General features: G+C 35.3%; 3 protein-coding genes across 5 annotated transcripts; 1 reads left to right on the top strand and 2 right to left on the bottom strand.

Moving 5' to 3' along the window:
* The first annotated feature begins 128 nt into the window (after positions 1-128).
* On the top strand, positions 129-3,030 carry LOC107190570 (protein cereblon). 3 transcript variants are annotated; one of them, XM_015579395.1, is made up of 8 exons: positions 129-144; positions 709-861; positions 1,048-1,157; positions 1,262-1,594; positions 1,909-2,161; positions 2,242-2,387; positions 2,469-2,665; positions 2,742-3,030. In XM_015579395.1, exons 2-8 carry the CDS (start codon positions 801-803, stop codon positions 2,875-2,877), a joined length of 1,236 nt encoding a protein of 411 aa, XP_015434881.1. In that variant the 5' UTR covers positions 129-144; positions 709-800; the 3' UTR covers positions 2,878-3,030. The 3 variants fall into 3 exon arrangements, with proteins under 3 accessions (XP_015434881.1, XP_015434882.1, XP_015434880.1); XM_015579396.1 differs by lacking the exon at positions 129-144 and having other exon boundaries at positions 550-861; positions 1,262-1,582; XM_015579394.1 differs by lacking the exon at positions 129-144 and having other exon boundaries at positions 550-861.
* A 2,088-nt stretch (positions 3,031-5,118) lies between these two features.
* LOC107190548 (putative uncharacterized protein DDB_G0271606) lies at positions 5,119-10,947 on the bottom strand. The gene is made up of 14 exons (XM_015579363.1): positions 10,718-10,947; positions 10,489-10,630; positions 10,272-10,391; positions 9,924-10,189; positions 9,720-9,829; positions 8,893-9,606; positions 7,688-7,876; positions 7,172-7,509; positions 6,683-6,976; positions 6,199-6,469; positions 5,953-6,015; positions 5,611-5,870; positions 5,325-5,472; positions 5,119-5,241 (listed from the first exon to the last, which is right to left on the bottom strand). Exons 1-14 carry the CDS (start codon positions 10,945-10,947, stop codon positions 5,234-5,236), a joined length of 3,153 nt encoding a protein of 1,050 aa, XP_015434849.1. The 3' UTR covers positions 5,119-5,233.
* A 2,487-nt stretch (positions 10,948-13,434) lies between these two features.
* On the bottom strand, positions 13,435-14,608 carry LOC107190588. Its single transcript, XM_015579414.1, has 4 exons — positions 14,253-14,608; positions 14,069-14,182; positions 13,837-13,993; positions 13,435-13,767 (listed from the first exon to the last, which is right to left on the bottom strand). The coding sequence occupies exons 1-4, from the start codon at positions 14,601-14,603 to the stop codon at positions 13,592-13,594; spliced, it is 798 nt and encodes a 265-aa protein (XP_015434900.1). The 5' UTR covers positions 14,604-14,608; the 3' UTR covers positions 13,435-13,591.
* Positions 14,609-16,944: the final 2,336 nt, after the last annotated feature.

Raw genomic sequence — 16,944 nt, 5'->3', positions numbered from 1 at the left:
TACCACCTCTTGGACCACCTACACCAACTAAAATTCTGCATTTTCTACCAATCAAGAGCCGATCCGTTCCAGCAAGCATCCATACATTCACTCATTCAGTAGAACACACATTCAACCGTCAACAAGAACACATCGATCAGTCAGGTCAGAACACAGATCATACATATACATCACATTATTAAGTTTATATTAAAGTCCTAAGTATGTTACTAAGTTGTGTTAATCATTTAAAACACATATTACTACACACCATCACTTAATCTTTTTAACGAGCTCCGCGGTATTAATTTACAAAAGAGCATTGGTTAATCGCGAGCTTAGCGCGAGTACGCCGCAACATCCCGATTTTTATATTATTATTAATTTTTAAATATTAATACCCTTTCCTTTTGTTTTGTTTATTGAAATAAAACGATTTGGTAACACATAATTATTTATAAATTGTAATTTTTCAAAGTACATTCAAATATTATTCTTTCTTAGAATAGACAATTCAAAACATTTGGCGCGTTCATGAAGATTAAGTTTTACATATGGTGCGTGATCGAAAAACTTAAGAATGTATAAACAGAGTTCATTTTATTGGTTCGCTAATTAACGATAGAAATGATAATAAAATAGTTATTACTGTAATTTTTATAAATTAGTTGATCTCGCATTTGAAGTAGTTATGTATGAAAACTAATGAAAATGAAAATTCGTGTGTAGGTAGAAGGTGTTTATGTACTGTGTTTGACGTTTGCGGGAAGAAAAATCTACTTTTACGAATTTCTAATACCTATTTAAAATAATTAATAACAATGGACTCCGACGTAGAAAGCGATAACTCTTCAAATCAACCTAGGGAGTATGAAATGTTAGGTACATTATTTCCTATAATTATTGTACTAACGTATGAAATGATTACATTAATCAATTAGGTTATGCTGTGTATTTTCACATATTGTTTCGAATTGTACGAATTTTAAAGTGTCGATTGTCGTACTATGCTTATATTTTGTTTTTATATAATCACAAAGAATGTTTAGAGCTTGTAACACTTTCCAGAATATGTAGATAACTGGGAGAATAATGTTGAGGTAGAGTATGAGGAGGCAGAAAATATTGAAGAACCACTAGAAAATACCTTTGACTTAACATTACCAGCTACACACTCTGTAAGTTTCCAAGCACTCCGATATGTTCCATAAATTTTTGTTTTATTTACTGTAATGAAACCTAATATTTGATTGATATGTGTAATGCATAAATGTGTTACTAGTATTTAGGACAGAACTTGGAAGAGCTCAGAGGAAGGATATTATTTGATGATGGAATTTATATAAATTTGCCACTATTAGTGCGGGAATCTGTTATATTATTTCCTGGTCAAACATTACCAATGACGATAAATGATACACAGACTATAGACATGTTATTGAAATGTCTTCAAAATAGTCGAACGTTAGGTGTTGTTTGCATGAGACATAATAAAATGGTACCAATAGGCACAACTGCTGAAATCTATCAATGTCTGTACAAAGGTCCCGAAGAAGGTTATTGTATAAAAGCAAAAGGCAGACAACGTTTCAAGATTCTGCAAGTAATAGTGCAGGTTTTTTTTAACTATATTTAGGTGCAATTCTATTACTTTCAATAGTTCAATAATTCAGTCCAAATAATACTTTATAGTAAATATCCACTTTATCATAACATATTAATAATATAAAAAAAACTTGAAGATTTTTAATATTTAATAAAGTAAAGGCATTTAAAATAAATAGTGTTTTAATTAATATACAATAATGCCTATTAGTAAATTCCTTCTATCCTTATTAGCTAATTGTGTGATGTAATTGTTAGATCTTTGTTTATGTTTTCTACTGTTACCATTATGGTTACCGTATATACTTACGTTTATGCATATAGGGTTATGATCGAGTATCAGCAATTGTTAAAGTTTTACCAGAAATAACACTTGGGCCACCACTCTTCGAAGTACGTTTGGCCTCATTAGATCGTTTACGGATGAAACCAACTAATGAGGAAGATTTCAAAAAACAAGAAAGAGTAGAGAACATAGATTCCATGGTAACTCCTTGGCCTGGCTGGGTTTATAGACAGTACGATCCTTTAAGACTTTCTTTAAAAATACGGAAACACCTAGAGTTCATTGAAAACAGTAAGTGCATTGAACTACTAAAAATGGTTTGGAGACACCATTTTTCAACTGTAACTGATTTGGTATTTGAATAATTTCAGGGGGGAGTAGTATACCAGAAGATCCAACAAATTTGTCACTTTGGGTTGCCAAAAATTTGATACTAGATGATAGTGAAAAAATTGCTTTATTAAATTATGATTGTGCAATATCGAGGTTACAGAGAGAGATTAAGTATTTAATAGACGTATGTATATATTAAACTAACACTGTCTATTTTACTAATAAAATTATGTTGGACCACTTATGTTTATTTTTACGTCTATAGGATAAAATATTCGTTTGTAGTATATGCAATATCTTCATTGGAAGACAGTCAAACATGTTTCCAATGAGTATAGAAGGTCCACTTGGTACTTATTGCAATCCTTCTGGTATTATATATGATACCGTGACTTTGTATCACGCACAGGGTCTTACGTTAAGTGGTAATGCACCATCAATGGGATATACATGGTTCCCAGGGTAAATATTATTTCGTGTATTATTAATTTTATTCTGTTGGGTAACATGTTTCATTAATTGATTTGATTTTGCATAGATATGGATGGACAATAGCTACATGTTCAAATTGTCATTCTCATATGGGATGGAAATTTACAGCAGTTGAAAATAATTTGAAACCTAAAGCGTTTTGGGGTTTGACGCGTAAGAGTTTGAAAACTAAAGAAATATGAACGAACCAAAAGTTGAAATACACATTATAATGAACCAGAATGTTTCCTTGCCAATATGTAACGTTTACGTATATTCCTTTTATATTGTTAACCATTGAATGTATGGGTATTGTAGAATAAGTTTAACATTGTGTCATCTGTTATCACTATACAAAACCCTGGTAACTACATCTATACAAATTATAAATAAAGATAAAAAAGGTATTACTGGTACATGATTGATTTGAGGGGGAATAATTGAGATATACAAAGTGTACCTAATCCGTTTATCAATTTGACCAATAGCTTTGTGTATAATAACTTCATCTTCGTAAGATTTTGCATCAGTAGCTGCTTTCGTCGGGTCGTTATGCTACCTGTGCGTTTGATCGATTTCAAACCCTTGTAATTTTCTTGATAACTTTGGATTTCTAAAAATTTCTTGAAGTAAAATATTCGAAATATTTTTTCTAAATTACTTCGCACTAACAGAGGATAAGAAAAATAGATTTTTTTTACTAAATTTAAACAAATTTTGAAATAACTTCACGAGTTTTCGAAACAGTTAAAAATAAAGGAAGTATATGAACCACAGGTTTATAGAGAGAGGTCTCTCTGAACACCATCCTGAGGTCTACCATTTCAATACATGTAGGATCAAGGGTAAAACAAAAAATAAAGGAAGTAAGTTTTTGTAAAACATGGCACTTCGAATTTAAGAGCTGAAATTGTGTCACTAGAGGAAGGATGGCGAATTGAAAATAAGGGAAGCGATAGGATCGCAATGAATTAAAATACGTTTGTTCATTCATTTCTTGCGCATGTCGTATATTTCTCGATTACCTTAACTCACTTAAATTTGTTATAATTATATCTTTATTATCTCAATCATTCTCTTCGCATATGTATCGTGTTTCCTTAGTCGCGTATCATTTTGTATATGCACTCGAGATTCGATTGCGCTGACTGTTTCTCTGTTAATCATTTCGACAGTTGCTCGTAGTTTTCTGAGTCACGTGGTATCTGAATACTAACGTCAATTTTATTCGAAACTTTTTTTCTTCTCCTGATCGATTTTAGATCTATTGACTAGGTTTTTGGGTCTTCGCCTAATTATAAAAAATGCGACGAAGTATCTGCTATAAATTGTACATTTGTCCGGCATCATCTTTAATTCATATATTCTTGAAGTAAGAAGTAGCGAACTCTGGTTGACGATTCTCTTACATTTTGTTCCTTCCAAACGTCACTATGATACTCCATCTCTCTTCTCGATAAATTATTCGCTTTAAAACTAAAGCGAATATGAAAAGCTGCAAAATATTTACCAGACACAACGTAATACGTTGACGTTACAAAACAAAATTCGTTCTGAACATAATTCAATTGTAAGATCACCGCAAGTTTGAAGAATTACAATTTCAGAACCGACAACCGTTCTAGAAAAAAGCAACAGGGCACTTCCTCCTTATTGTTTCACATTTTAGTTTCTTTTATTAGTATGTCTCTATCTGCGCATTTTCACAATAATAATACACATTTATAATACATACATAACAGAAATCCTTTGTCTCGGAGTGGACAAATGGATAATCTTCTGTTAAAAAATTTGTTCCAACGTCGCCATTATATAAGCACTTTATAGTATAAATGTAATAACGACGCTATAGTTTAAATAAAAAGAAGTGTTATGTGACAATCGTTTCTTTCGTACAACAGTTTCAAATTTTAGCCATTATTTGTGTAAACGAAAACTTGATCATTAATACTGAATGAAAGTTGCTTCTGAATTGTGATATCCTGTGCATTTTTTACCTCGTGACATCTCTTCCGAAAATGTTATTTACACAGAGAAGCATATCCCATTTTTATCGCTTGAATACGTTTGAGTCTGAGTAATATATGTATGTATATACACAAAAAATTTGTTTTTTAATTGTACCATTCTAAATATCCTTGTTTATGTGTTAATTATGAAATCATGATTACTGTCCTTAATTTGACACAAATGTATTTCGGTCTACGGTAGAACTTAATTAATAATAAGACTGCCAGACTTGTAGATTGAATTTACTATAAGTTAAATATGAGAATATTATGGAGAACGTATATAGGAGTACATTCGTCGCATATATTCGAAAATAGCCATTAAATTATATCCCAGTATTTTTCAATATTTGTTCAACGATAAATACTCATCCAGTGAGAATAGACAAAGTATCTGAATAAAATTATAATTGAAAGATATAGACACGGGTCAGAAAAACGTACGTAACAGACTGTCGGGTATTTTTTTTTGTATCACTGCTGACTTTCATCTCGTCTCGTATGGATGTTTTTTATCATACAGTTGTACATTTCGCGTACTCATATTTATCTATAGATCTGTAATACAGACGTTTGATATATTTCATTACTGTATCGAAAAAGAAATATGTAGAAAATTTAATCGCAATCGAGGTACTTACTTTCAATTTCCGATCCTGCAGAGATTAGTTTGGTGTGCGGCTGTGCAGTTGTGCTTGGCTGATTACTCAGTTGTCCCGTAGTCGCTGGTGCAGCAAAACCTGGAGGTGGTTGCATTGCCCAATGTTGAGTTGGTGCGTTCTGTTGTTCCTAATGGAAAGAACCGAGAGTATAATATTTATATACTTAAACTATAAATTAGTTGATAATGTCACTATGTTTCTATTTATAGCATCAGTTACGAAACACGTTTTATGTCTAACTCATTTACGTAAATATGTTTCATACCTGTTGCGCATTGTGTGAAACGGTATGTGTGGGATGAACATGTGGGAATTGCCATGTACTAGTAGTTTGGAATGGAAGAGGCCTAGAAGAACTAACGATAGCTGGATCAATCGAAGTCCAGTCCGCAATAGGTCCAAAGTTATTCCATCCTCCCTTTTGATGTAATGCTTGATGATGAAATTGTTGTTGTTGCTGCTGGTTATTAATATCACACCAATCCTTAAGCGTATAAACTGCGTCACCTGCGCATTTACTAATACCTGTTCCAAATATTAACAAAGACGTAATATTAAAAACGATAATAAAAGCACAAAGGTAATGTTAATATTATCCAAAAATTACCTTGCGAATTCAGAAGGGGGGTTCCATTTGGAAGATAGGCATTTTGCTGCGGTGGTTGCGCTCCTGTAAACAGCATACTAGACGAATGATTCATGCATAATATTACAACGGTTCTTGTCAAAGTCACAAGAATTCAATTTGCTTTTATACTTGGATAACACTATCGCTCGCCACAAGTACAATTCGTTTCACCGAGAAATTTTACCGTAACTCACAAATAATTCATAGGACCAGGAAAATACTAACCCGAAAGAGCACCGTTCGTGGGAGCTGGTCGCGGTATACCAAGACCAAAAGAATTCATGTGATTTGGTGTGGAACCAGGGAAACCTGGTGGTGGATGACGACTACGTTGTCCCAAACTGGCCGCAGTCACGCTACTCTGAGCAGAACTTTGTGGTGTACCACTTTGTAATAAATTTTGAGGAAGACGAGACAGCAGGGAATGCGACTGTTGAAGAACCTGCAGATTCTGCAAGTGTTGGGCCTGTTGCTGTAAATGTGCTATATGAGCAACCTAAACAAAGAAAAGAACAACTCCATGACACTCATACTAATGTTAGTAGTGTCATAGTAGTTTTTATTTCTCCTAGTAGTCTTTAGTACCTACACTTAATTCCGTTTTTGCACGATTTTTTTACACAAATTTTTCGAAAACGTAACCATCGTGTAAAAACAGAATTAAGTGTAAATAGTATTAACACTATTTATACATTACATGTCTACGCACCTGTGGAAAATGCTGCTGACCAAGATTCGCAATATTTTGTTGATGTTGTACCCTATTCTGCTCTTCTCGTTCTCTTTGCTGTTGCTGCTGTTGTTGAAACAACCTCTGTTGTTGTAATTGCATTTCATTCTCCATAAGTTCAGCTAGAGCTTTTTGTGTTTCATGGAACGGATCAAATCCTAAATCATCATCAGCTTTTATGTCTGAACCAGATTCTTTATGATTTCGAACTTCCTCCAAGGAAGCATGACCATTTTGCTTTATGTATTCACAATTCTCCTGATTTTGTTGAGCCTTAAGCAATCATAATTACCAATTGTTACTAATTGTATTTACAGACTCGTTGCTCGTTGAAAAATTCCTCTTAAAAATAGTATTAACGTTTCCCTGTTCTTATCACACTATATCCTCTTGATCATGTAACTTAATAAAGTCTTAAAGTAGTCACAAAATGTTTTTTTAAATAATGCAATAGTTTAAATTACTCACCTGCAAAGCAAGCCTCTGTTGTAAAGAGTTTTGTTGAAAATCAGCCATAAATTTGGATGCAGGAGAATTAACGAGCACACTCTGAGTAAAATTGGCAGAAGGTTCAGAAATAGTAGTATACTGCAGATTGGTGTAAATTTCTTCGTCTACGAAACCGTCAGAATTGAATGTCACTCCCGGTGAACTAGAAGGGCTGGATTTTTGTACAATGTGATTTGTTCGTGGTGTTTCCGGTTGAAAACCGAAAGCCGCTTGCCAATCTTCGCTTGATTGAACTATTGGTAACGAGTCGGGAATTGAAGCTAAGCCCGTGCTTGTCCAGTTCAGGTTTGGGTTTGCTATACGTTCAAGAAAAATTAATTGCAACCTTCTCTTTTGCTTTTGATGTCAAATACAAAAAAATATAAGGAACAAATAGTTAGATAAAGTATCCAAAGATTCATACAGGGTGTCCCATGTGGGACATTCTGTAAATACATAAATGCAACACTAAAAGGACTTGTAGTATGTACATGCCTGTCAAAGAAGTAGGTGGCACTGAGGTGGTGGTAGAGATTTTCTGGAAAGTGTTTGAACTGAAGAAGCTGTTATTGTCCGCCTGAAAGATTGACCGATGACTGAGTTGCATTTGAGATCCATTATGTAAACCAGGTGGCGGCTGTTGATTGGCACCTTGTGATGAATTTGTACTAGCCGGAGAGGAACCTAAAGATGATATGCACAAATCTCTACACTACAAAACGCGATCAAATCATTTTGGTGCTTTTACCAATGCCAGAATAAACAGCTTCTAACACTATTCCTCTCTGCCACCATCAATGAATCACAAGGATGTATAAAAGCGTGTCTGGAAAATTGAACTTTAATTATTATAATGTCTATATGTCAAACAAAGGCACTTTAAACATTTGCCGCATAAAAATACAAAGAAAAGTAGAACATTTTCCAGACACATCCTGTGCATATATGGTCAAATGATGTAATCTGCATGAAGGATAAAGTCAAGCATGTGCAAAAACACAAAAAACAGTTACTATATTTTTTTTCCAAAGAATCCTCTTTATTTTGGCATATATCTATAACTATGTAAATTCTATTCTACAGTTATGAAACACAGCTAAACACGTTTTCATGTCATCCACATATTACATACTGATTAAAAGTTATTGTTTAATGTATTTGAGATATATATATATACAACGTACAGTGTTATAAGAAATAGGCACACATTTTGAATAACTCGTTAACTATTACAAATATCCTGTATCACATTAGTGAAAATTATGGAAATATTACAGTTACTATCTATAGCCTCTCATGAATTTCTCATCAAGTCAATGATCTAAGTTCTTGTGTATAAATTGTTGTAAAATACATGCAAAATCTTATTAAAGCAACTTGATAAATAAAAATCCGTAAGAGATTGTTATGCATTAGCACGAAAAATAAAAAAATAAATTCTAACAAGAAATTACAGTCAACAGAAATCACGTTTGGACTTAATTTTTCGAATCTCCAAACTCAAATACTTCGAGACTATCGACACTTCTAATTGCCATTCTATAAACTCGTTGTATGATATTCTTCGATGTACATTTTCCATGATGCCAGTGTCATAAAAAATTGTTTTTAATTACGTCTGTATTTAATCTGGCTACATATTTATTTCAGAAGCAAGAAATCAATACATATAGAAATGATTACCAATATAAGGAACTCACCCAAAATAGCAGCACCATTGTTCTCCTCACATGATTCTGTTAAATGTTCCACTTGTTGATTCACATTTGAATCTTCTGTACTTGAAATCGTACTAGCTGGTGTACTACCTTCGCGTTGTTGATCTGTTTCACTATCCGAATATCGACGTTCTCCATTTTGCACTATTCCATTTATTTTGACTTCCTGAGGTTGCTGTTGCTGCTGCTGTTGAACTAATTTAGATCCTTTATTATTTTGTTGTTGCTGCTGCTGCTGCTGTTGTTGTGGCGGTGATGGTTGTTGTTGCTGTTGCGATGGTTGCTGTGGCTGTTGCTGTTGTTCCGATTTACACTTATTACCCAATTTTTGTAATACATCACTACTTGTTTCAGATGAAAAATTTCTAATATCCTTTTGTCCATTAATTTGTGGTTGTACATTTTGCGCACCGATAGAGCTCGATTCAGATCGTGAAGTTGTCCTTGTACTATGTTTCTCTTTATTCTGACAGTTTTTATGTTTATTCCGTGCTGCCTGTGCTTTACTTTCACTATTACTTTTACCTCTCCTTAAATTCATACTTTCGCCTTTGTTGTTATTGTTTTGTTGATGTGTGGATCCACCGGACGACACATGGCTCTGTTGATTTGTCATGCCACTTCCATTCGTTATGTTGTTCGGTTGTGATGTTGCTTGTGACGGCGGTGATAATTCTTTACAATTTGTTTGTGTACCTGTAAGTGCATAAATTCAAACTGATTAACGAGATAGTCCTCGTATTTTAGGTATACAGCTTATTCTATATACAATTAGTTTCAACTTTATTTTCACGAAAGAATAAACTTACTAGTTGTTTGCCCAGTCTGTAACGATGGCCAAGCTTCTTTGGCTTGAGAATTTGAAGTCCCGTTTTCTCGAACGATACTACCTGTCACGGATGGCGATGGCGTTGGCTTCCTACATAAAATAAAAGCAATATTTCAACTGCATTGATTTTATATTATCTTTCGTATTAAATTGAATTAATTAACTTTGAACATAGAAAAATTACCGTTGAGCAGATGCATGCGATGCATTTAACGATTGCACAAGTTTCCGCTCGTACTCCTGGTGTTTCCCTTGATGCATCTCCTCCTTTGTAAACGATGCTTCCTGGTCCCCAAGATCATGTAAATACATACAATCCGGTTTCGGACAAGGCTGATTACGCATAAAATGTGAACAATACTTTGTTGTCCCTAGTGACGTTTTTATTGTTCGTCCGTCCATAATAACATTATTCACAGCCTCTATAGCACGTAGTGCATCCTCTTGACGCTGATTTCAAAAATGTTAAAATATAATATACACAAGAACTGCAGGGAATTTAAATATTATGAAAAAGCAAATAATGACTTACTTGATAAGTAACGTAAGCTGAAGCACTAGGGCCTTGAGACCCTGCATAGGAAGTGCTTTGATTTATTACAACTTTGTGAATTTTCCCAAATTTTCCAAAATATTCATGCCGTTTTAATACCTGAAAAAGTTTATAGTACAATTAATGGAAATTTTTCCAAGAACGTATGTTACTTATGATATTGAAAAACTATACTTTACTTCGCGTTTATACTTACATCAGCGTCCGCAAGTCGCAATGGTAATCCTACTACAAACACTAGATTTTTTTGTACTACTCTCACATTAGCTAGATGTTTACGGTTTTCTGTTACTCTCTGCTTACGTTGCTGATCTTTTAATCTCTTTTCTGCTTTTAATCTAACAAAAAAAAATGCAAACTATTCTATTAATTGTTTCATTATGATTTATATACGATTCGATAATAGCAACAGACTAAATATGAACCTTGCAATTTCTTCCATACTAAGAGGTTTAAAATCTGCAGGATTCTCAGAATAGGCTTTTCGACAGGCAGGGCATAAGCCATTCTCGTCAGTACGAATTCTATGCCAGCAGAAACGACATATCTGATATCCACAGGTGCATGGAAAGAAATTCAAATCATCCACCTCCAATGGTTCCATACATAAAGGACACTCGACAGCATCTTCTCCACTTTGATTCAATACTGACATTTTCGTTTCTATCGATTTGTATCACACAATATGGTAAGTTACCTAGATTTTTTTATTCGTAACTCCTGCACAGAAATGATCAGGTTTCACATATAACATTGAACTAGTATAAAACAATCAACATAAAGAAACCATATAGCAATCTATAATCAACATATATAAATACGCTAATTATCTCACTGAACAAAATAAGTGCACAGTAACAATGGAAATAACATGAAACATATGTTTTAATACAGAAATTACATTTTAAACTCATTGCCAGTATAAATTATTCGTAAATAAAGTATACTTACGTGCAAAGTTTTTGCAATGCTGTGATACTATGTAATTGACTGTACTTGAAACTTCTTACACACTAGTATCCTTGCACAATCTAGAAACAAATTATCAGACTGTTAAAACATTACAGAACGTTATGAGTCAGATGGATCGACGAAAGCAAGGCAACAGTTTTCGAGTGATTCCACGTCAATCCGCGGAAGAGTTCGCGATCTATCCGTAGAACTTAAGCATTTCCCCATTCGGCCACGAAACAATCCGTGTTACCCGTAACCTCGAATATTGTCGAATTAGCGCGTACCAGAGGAAGGAAAGTGGCGCAGATGAATCTTTCTTCCGTAGAACAGAATACACGAAACGATGGACTGTTTGGCTGACAGATTCAATGAACAGTTGGAAAGGATGGTCCGTTTGACAGGAGCTGTCAGACAGGACCGTGAACGACGAACAAAGGACGCTCCAGATTTCAACCCGATTCGAATGATCGCGTACGCCCTACGATGGACGTACGAATGACAACTTTATACACTCGAGCTTGGGATTTGACGACGAAAAACTTGCGGTAGGGCCACCGTCTGCACTCTCCCACTCGCTTTCTCTTTCTTTCTTTCTTTCTTTCTCTCTCTCTCTCTCTCTCTCTCTCTCTCGCTGTCTATCTATTTCTCGCTCGCTCCCGCGACGAGACACGAACTATACGAGAGGGCGACGATCGGACGAAACAGCTGTTGGTGGCGTCGAGAGAAGCGAAGGAAACGTCAGGGAGCGAGTGAGAGGTACTACGCCATAGCCAGAAAAACCTACGTGAAAATCCGTGAAAAGTCGGCGTGGTGGGGCATGACACGTAAATTCCCCGGAGCTTCGAATACAACTATCCGCGTACGCAAGGACGATGGTCTCCCCGACGTTTCGCGATACGATTTTGAAGGGGGGAAAAGGCTAGCGGCGAGCGAGAGAATGAGAAATGGAAGTAACGAATCGAGAGGCGGAGAACGAGGGGGGAAGGAAAGAGAGAAGGAGAAAGACCAAACGGGAGAGAGGGAATGGAGGAGGGAGTAAAGATGAGCGTGAGTACGAGAGAGAGAGAGAGAGAGAGAAACACGCACACAGAAAAGGAAAACAGAACAACGATGCCATCATTAGTTTCGTCCCTTTTTAGTCAATGGTCGTTGTCTTGATGTTGCGCGTGGAAAGAGGCTCTCACCGATCCCACGTCTCTTCTACGTACTTGTTTCAAATATACGGATTAATGCTAGCTCGAGCGCAAAGAACTACGACCCCTCAACAAATCCACAAGTTCTCTTAAGTATACAGTTTCTATTTTAAAAAAGCTACGATAGACTGAGTAACATGGTTCAGTTCGCCGCGAACGTCACAAAGGATTGAATGATTTGTCGCCAGAGGGGTTGCTAAATACCCTGGACTGGTTACAGGGTATACCTGGTTCGTTTAACCTTAACTTCGTACGACAAAGTAAACTTTCCGACGTTCGCCGTCGCTTTATCGACCGCGTAATACCGTTCTCGTTGATTCGAACGCGAGATGCGCGTATTTCGTCGTTCCGGAATTCTCGACCCTTGTTTACTTACGTTACAACTTTTCCACTAACAAATCTCTTTTCTGTACTGGGAAATTTTTGTACAGTCTTCAAGATCTGGTCGCATGCGCACCGCGACTGCGCAGAAGCGGACATTACATACACTGGTATTTAAAGAGAGGCGCATAGGTAGGCGAAGAATTCTGAAAAGCGCATGTCAAGCGAATTTTTCGATTCTCTTACGACATATGTTCAAATTTTTCCAGCGGACCACTTCCTATTGAATTTGATTAATTTCTATTCGTATACTGCATTAGGGAAACATTAAATGACCTGACTGTAACCACGAAAATTGCACGATAGATTACTCTGCTTACGGATTCTTCCATTTTATACTTGCCGCGTACCCGGAAGTAACCGGTAACCGATTTGGCAGCACTGCCAATAGGTTTAAGCAAATATTCCTAACGTCCATTAAAATAGGGTATGTTCTCATTGAACGAATCATGTGCTTCCGAATTATTTCCAGTGAATTTACAATGAAACGTATAAAATTTGTAGGAATAAACAATCTCCATCTACCTCAGGATATAAAATTTTGTTTTGTAGATGATTTAACACATAGTATTTATTTTGTAAAATTTTCAAATCTGATCTTACATTTCACCTTGCATTTGTTGAACAAAATAACACTGTACGTAAGAAAAATTTAACATGTAGGCTTCTATGAATAACACAATATACAATGACGAAGAGTATGTAAATTTTAAACAGTGTATAATTTACAGTATTTGTTCTTTGTAATTGTTGTCCCTTATTCTGGGCGAGTTACTTTATTGCACTCTTTCTAACTTTACCTTCACAACTTACACCAAATAAAGGATGACGAGTTTTCAAGTTTTCAGGGAATGGTACACTAGAGTTTTCTATCAGCATTGGTTTTATTTTTGAAATACCTGAAAGTTTCCGCCTAATGCTGATTGTACCTGCTGGCTTCACATTAACTGTTCAAGGGAATTATGTTATTAATAAGAAGAAACTATTTTATTTTTAGTCAAATAGAAAAGATTTACCTGTCTTATATTGTGACTTGGCTTCCTCGGTCTTAAACACACAAGTGATATTACATTTACCATTATTATTCACTGCATAATATCGTTCCTCGTTAATTTTAAATTTTGACTTTTCTCCAAACACTAATGACTGTCCTTTAAGTTCACCTGGATTTATCTATAATTTAAACACCAGTCACATTTATTATATAAATTTTCTTATGTTTCAGATATTCATCAACATTCAACTTACAGTTCTAGGAATATCCATTATCCATATGTCTTCACTGTCAGATATATCATCCAAATTAAATGTGGAATTTGTAGATTCTACAATTAAATTTTCTTCTTTGATTAAATCATCAATCTAAAATAAAATTTATACAATACATATATGGAAGCTAGTAATAAGAACTTGTAAAATAAATTATATTTACACTATGAGGTCTAAAGGCATTTGATATATTCATTGACAATCTATCATTGTTTGCATTGTTTAATGTTTCCAACTGAATTTTTTCATTTTGTGCTTCTGTTTCACTTCTTCTTCCATTGTTTCTTATATCAGATTTTTTTAAAATACTTTTCCTAGATACAGGAGAAGCACTGGAGGGACTGGCTTTTTGAATCTTTGTATTAATTTTTATCGACTTATTACTTTTTGGTTGATATGTTTCATTATCTGTTGTTTTAGTGTCCATTAGGACCATTGATCTGTTCAGTTGAGTATTCAGTTTTGTTACAGAATCCTCCACATCCAAGTCAGTCATGATGTTTGACAAGACCATAAAGTTGTGATTCGTACAGTTTAATTATTTTTCTAAATAATTAGTTCCTCATGCCAAATTTAACGAGATATTACCAACAGCTTATGAAATTAGATTTTTTTCATTATTCATACTATTTATAATAATTATTAAATATACATATCTGTAAAACACATAAATAACAACACGTACGTAAAATGAAAACCACCACATTCACTACAATAAGTTACACATCACGTGCTTTGCATTCCTTTATACAGGTTTCTACCATAAACATAACATATAGACTGCACTTCAGCCTGAAACGGACAAACCAACTTTAGAAAGAGGTAGAGAACATAGCTTTCAAAGGAGTTCCATCTCTTTTTCTGGAGAATGAGGAGTACAGTAAGGGAGCAACCGTAGGGTGGACACATGGCAATCAGACCTGCAAGTTTTGTGGCGCCCTGCTGGGGGCCTAGAGACCCCCACAATTTGCATGTTTTTCCGCCATCTTGGATTCAGAAAAGTGCCGGAAAAATTGGAAATTTATTGCATATTTCGTTTACCGCATATTTGAACAGGTCTCACTGCGTTATATGGACAGCATTCGTCTTGACAAAGCATTCGACGCGTAGCTTAAAGAACGTCGATTAATTCCCTGGCATTGGCAATAACAATAAAAGATCAGAACACTGTTAAAATCGCATTTATTTGCAACGGTTGACACTGTATCTCGTCATGCGTACCCCGGTTAGTTCACTTTGAATAACTCTTCCAACGTTATATGGACAGGTTACGTCTTAATCAAGCATTCAGTTTCAAGCTTAAAGAACGTAGATTAATCCCCTGTTATTGAAAATAACAATAAACGACCAGAACACTGTTAAAATCGCATTTAATCGTGGAGTACCATTTTTTTTTTACCGGTGGCGCCTCCCGTGGCAATATGCTCAAACTGCTAGCCAAATTCTATCGACAGGTGAGTAAAAATTTCTAGTGATGGAAAAACGCAAATATCTAAGTAATTAAGCACTTAAAATGAACGTCATTAATCTCAAATTGTCCCTCAGGACTTAATGCATGGACCCAATAGTGCAGAACCCCTGAATTAGTAAAATTAGTTATGCCTGTATTACCGTAGCCCCTTATGGGGCGGCAACCCTACTTGCAACAGATTTCGAACGCATTTACACTGCTAAACGGGCATCATTTTTCCTCGTCAGGCATTAAATTCGAAATTTGAACAATGTAGATTAGTTCTTTCTAGCGACTGGAAACCAGTAATCGCAATAACATTGTTAAAATCGCATTTGTTTGCAACGGTTGACACTGTATCTCGCCATGCGTACCCCGTTTAGTTCAATTTGAATAGCTCTTCCAACGTTCTATGGACAAGTTACGCCTTGATCAAGCATTCAGTTTGAAGCTGAAAGAACGTAGATTAATCTCCTGTCATTGAAAATAACAATAAACGACCAGAACACTGTTAAAATCGCATTAAATTGTGGAGTACCACTACTTTTTTGACCGTACCACTACTTTTTTGACTGTACTTTTGACTAGCCATATAATTGGCTACCAGTTTCAGCGATTCGCCACGGATGGCGCCACCAGTCAAAAAAGTAGTGGTATTCCACGATTAAATGCGGTTTTAACAGTGTTCTGGTTGTTTATTGATATTATCAATAACAGTGGATTAATCTACGTACTTTCAGCTACAAATTGAGTGCTTCAGCTAAACGAAAGCTGCCCGTATAACGGTGTACGAGCTGTCCAAAGTGAACTAACCGGGGTACGCATGACGAGATAGAGTTTCAATCGTTGCAAATAAATGTGATTTTAACAATGTTCTTGTAATTACTGGTTCCCAGCCGTTAAAGAGTACTATTCTACGTTCTTTAAACTTCGAATTTAATGCGTGACGAAGAAAAATGATGCCCGTTCTCACAAGTACTTGTTTCTAACTTTGTTTATTACAATACAAATTCCAAAATCTCGCCCCACTCGTCTAGGGCAGTTCTGTCCTGAACTTACGGGCGGGGTTGTTGTTTAATAATTTATGATGAAATACAAATTATTAATTTATAAAGCTTCATTACAAGATCCACTAAATAATTTTCTATAACATTCAAAGTACTAGACACTTTTAGAACACTGAATATCATCGATTTCTAAAATAATCCTAGTTCGATGTAATATAGAACGTGGTTTTATGAGATAAATTCGAAGTTCGCAGCTATTAGCTTGATATTGTCTTCGGTTTACAGTACTTTACCGATGATAATATCGATTGCCCAGGCCTCACCACGAGGAGGTTGCTGCGAGTGCAGGCCCAAGGCAGATAGATGGAATCACAAGTTCTACATCTACCCACCTTTCA

The sequence above is a fragment of the Dufourea novaeangliae genome, unplaced genomic scaffold (assembly GCF_001272555.1).
Source record: "Dufourea novaeangliae isolate 0120121106 unplaced genomic scaffold, ASM127255v1 scaffold187, whole genome shotgun sequence".
Lineage (NCBI taxonomy): Eukaryota > Metazoa > Arthropoda > Insecta > Hymenoptera > Halictidae > Dufourea > Dufourea novaeangliae.
Note: the sequence above shows the minus strand (reverse complement) of the source record. Positions and strands in the feature narration are given on the sequence as shown.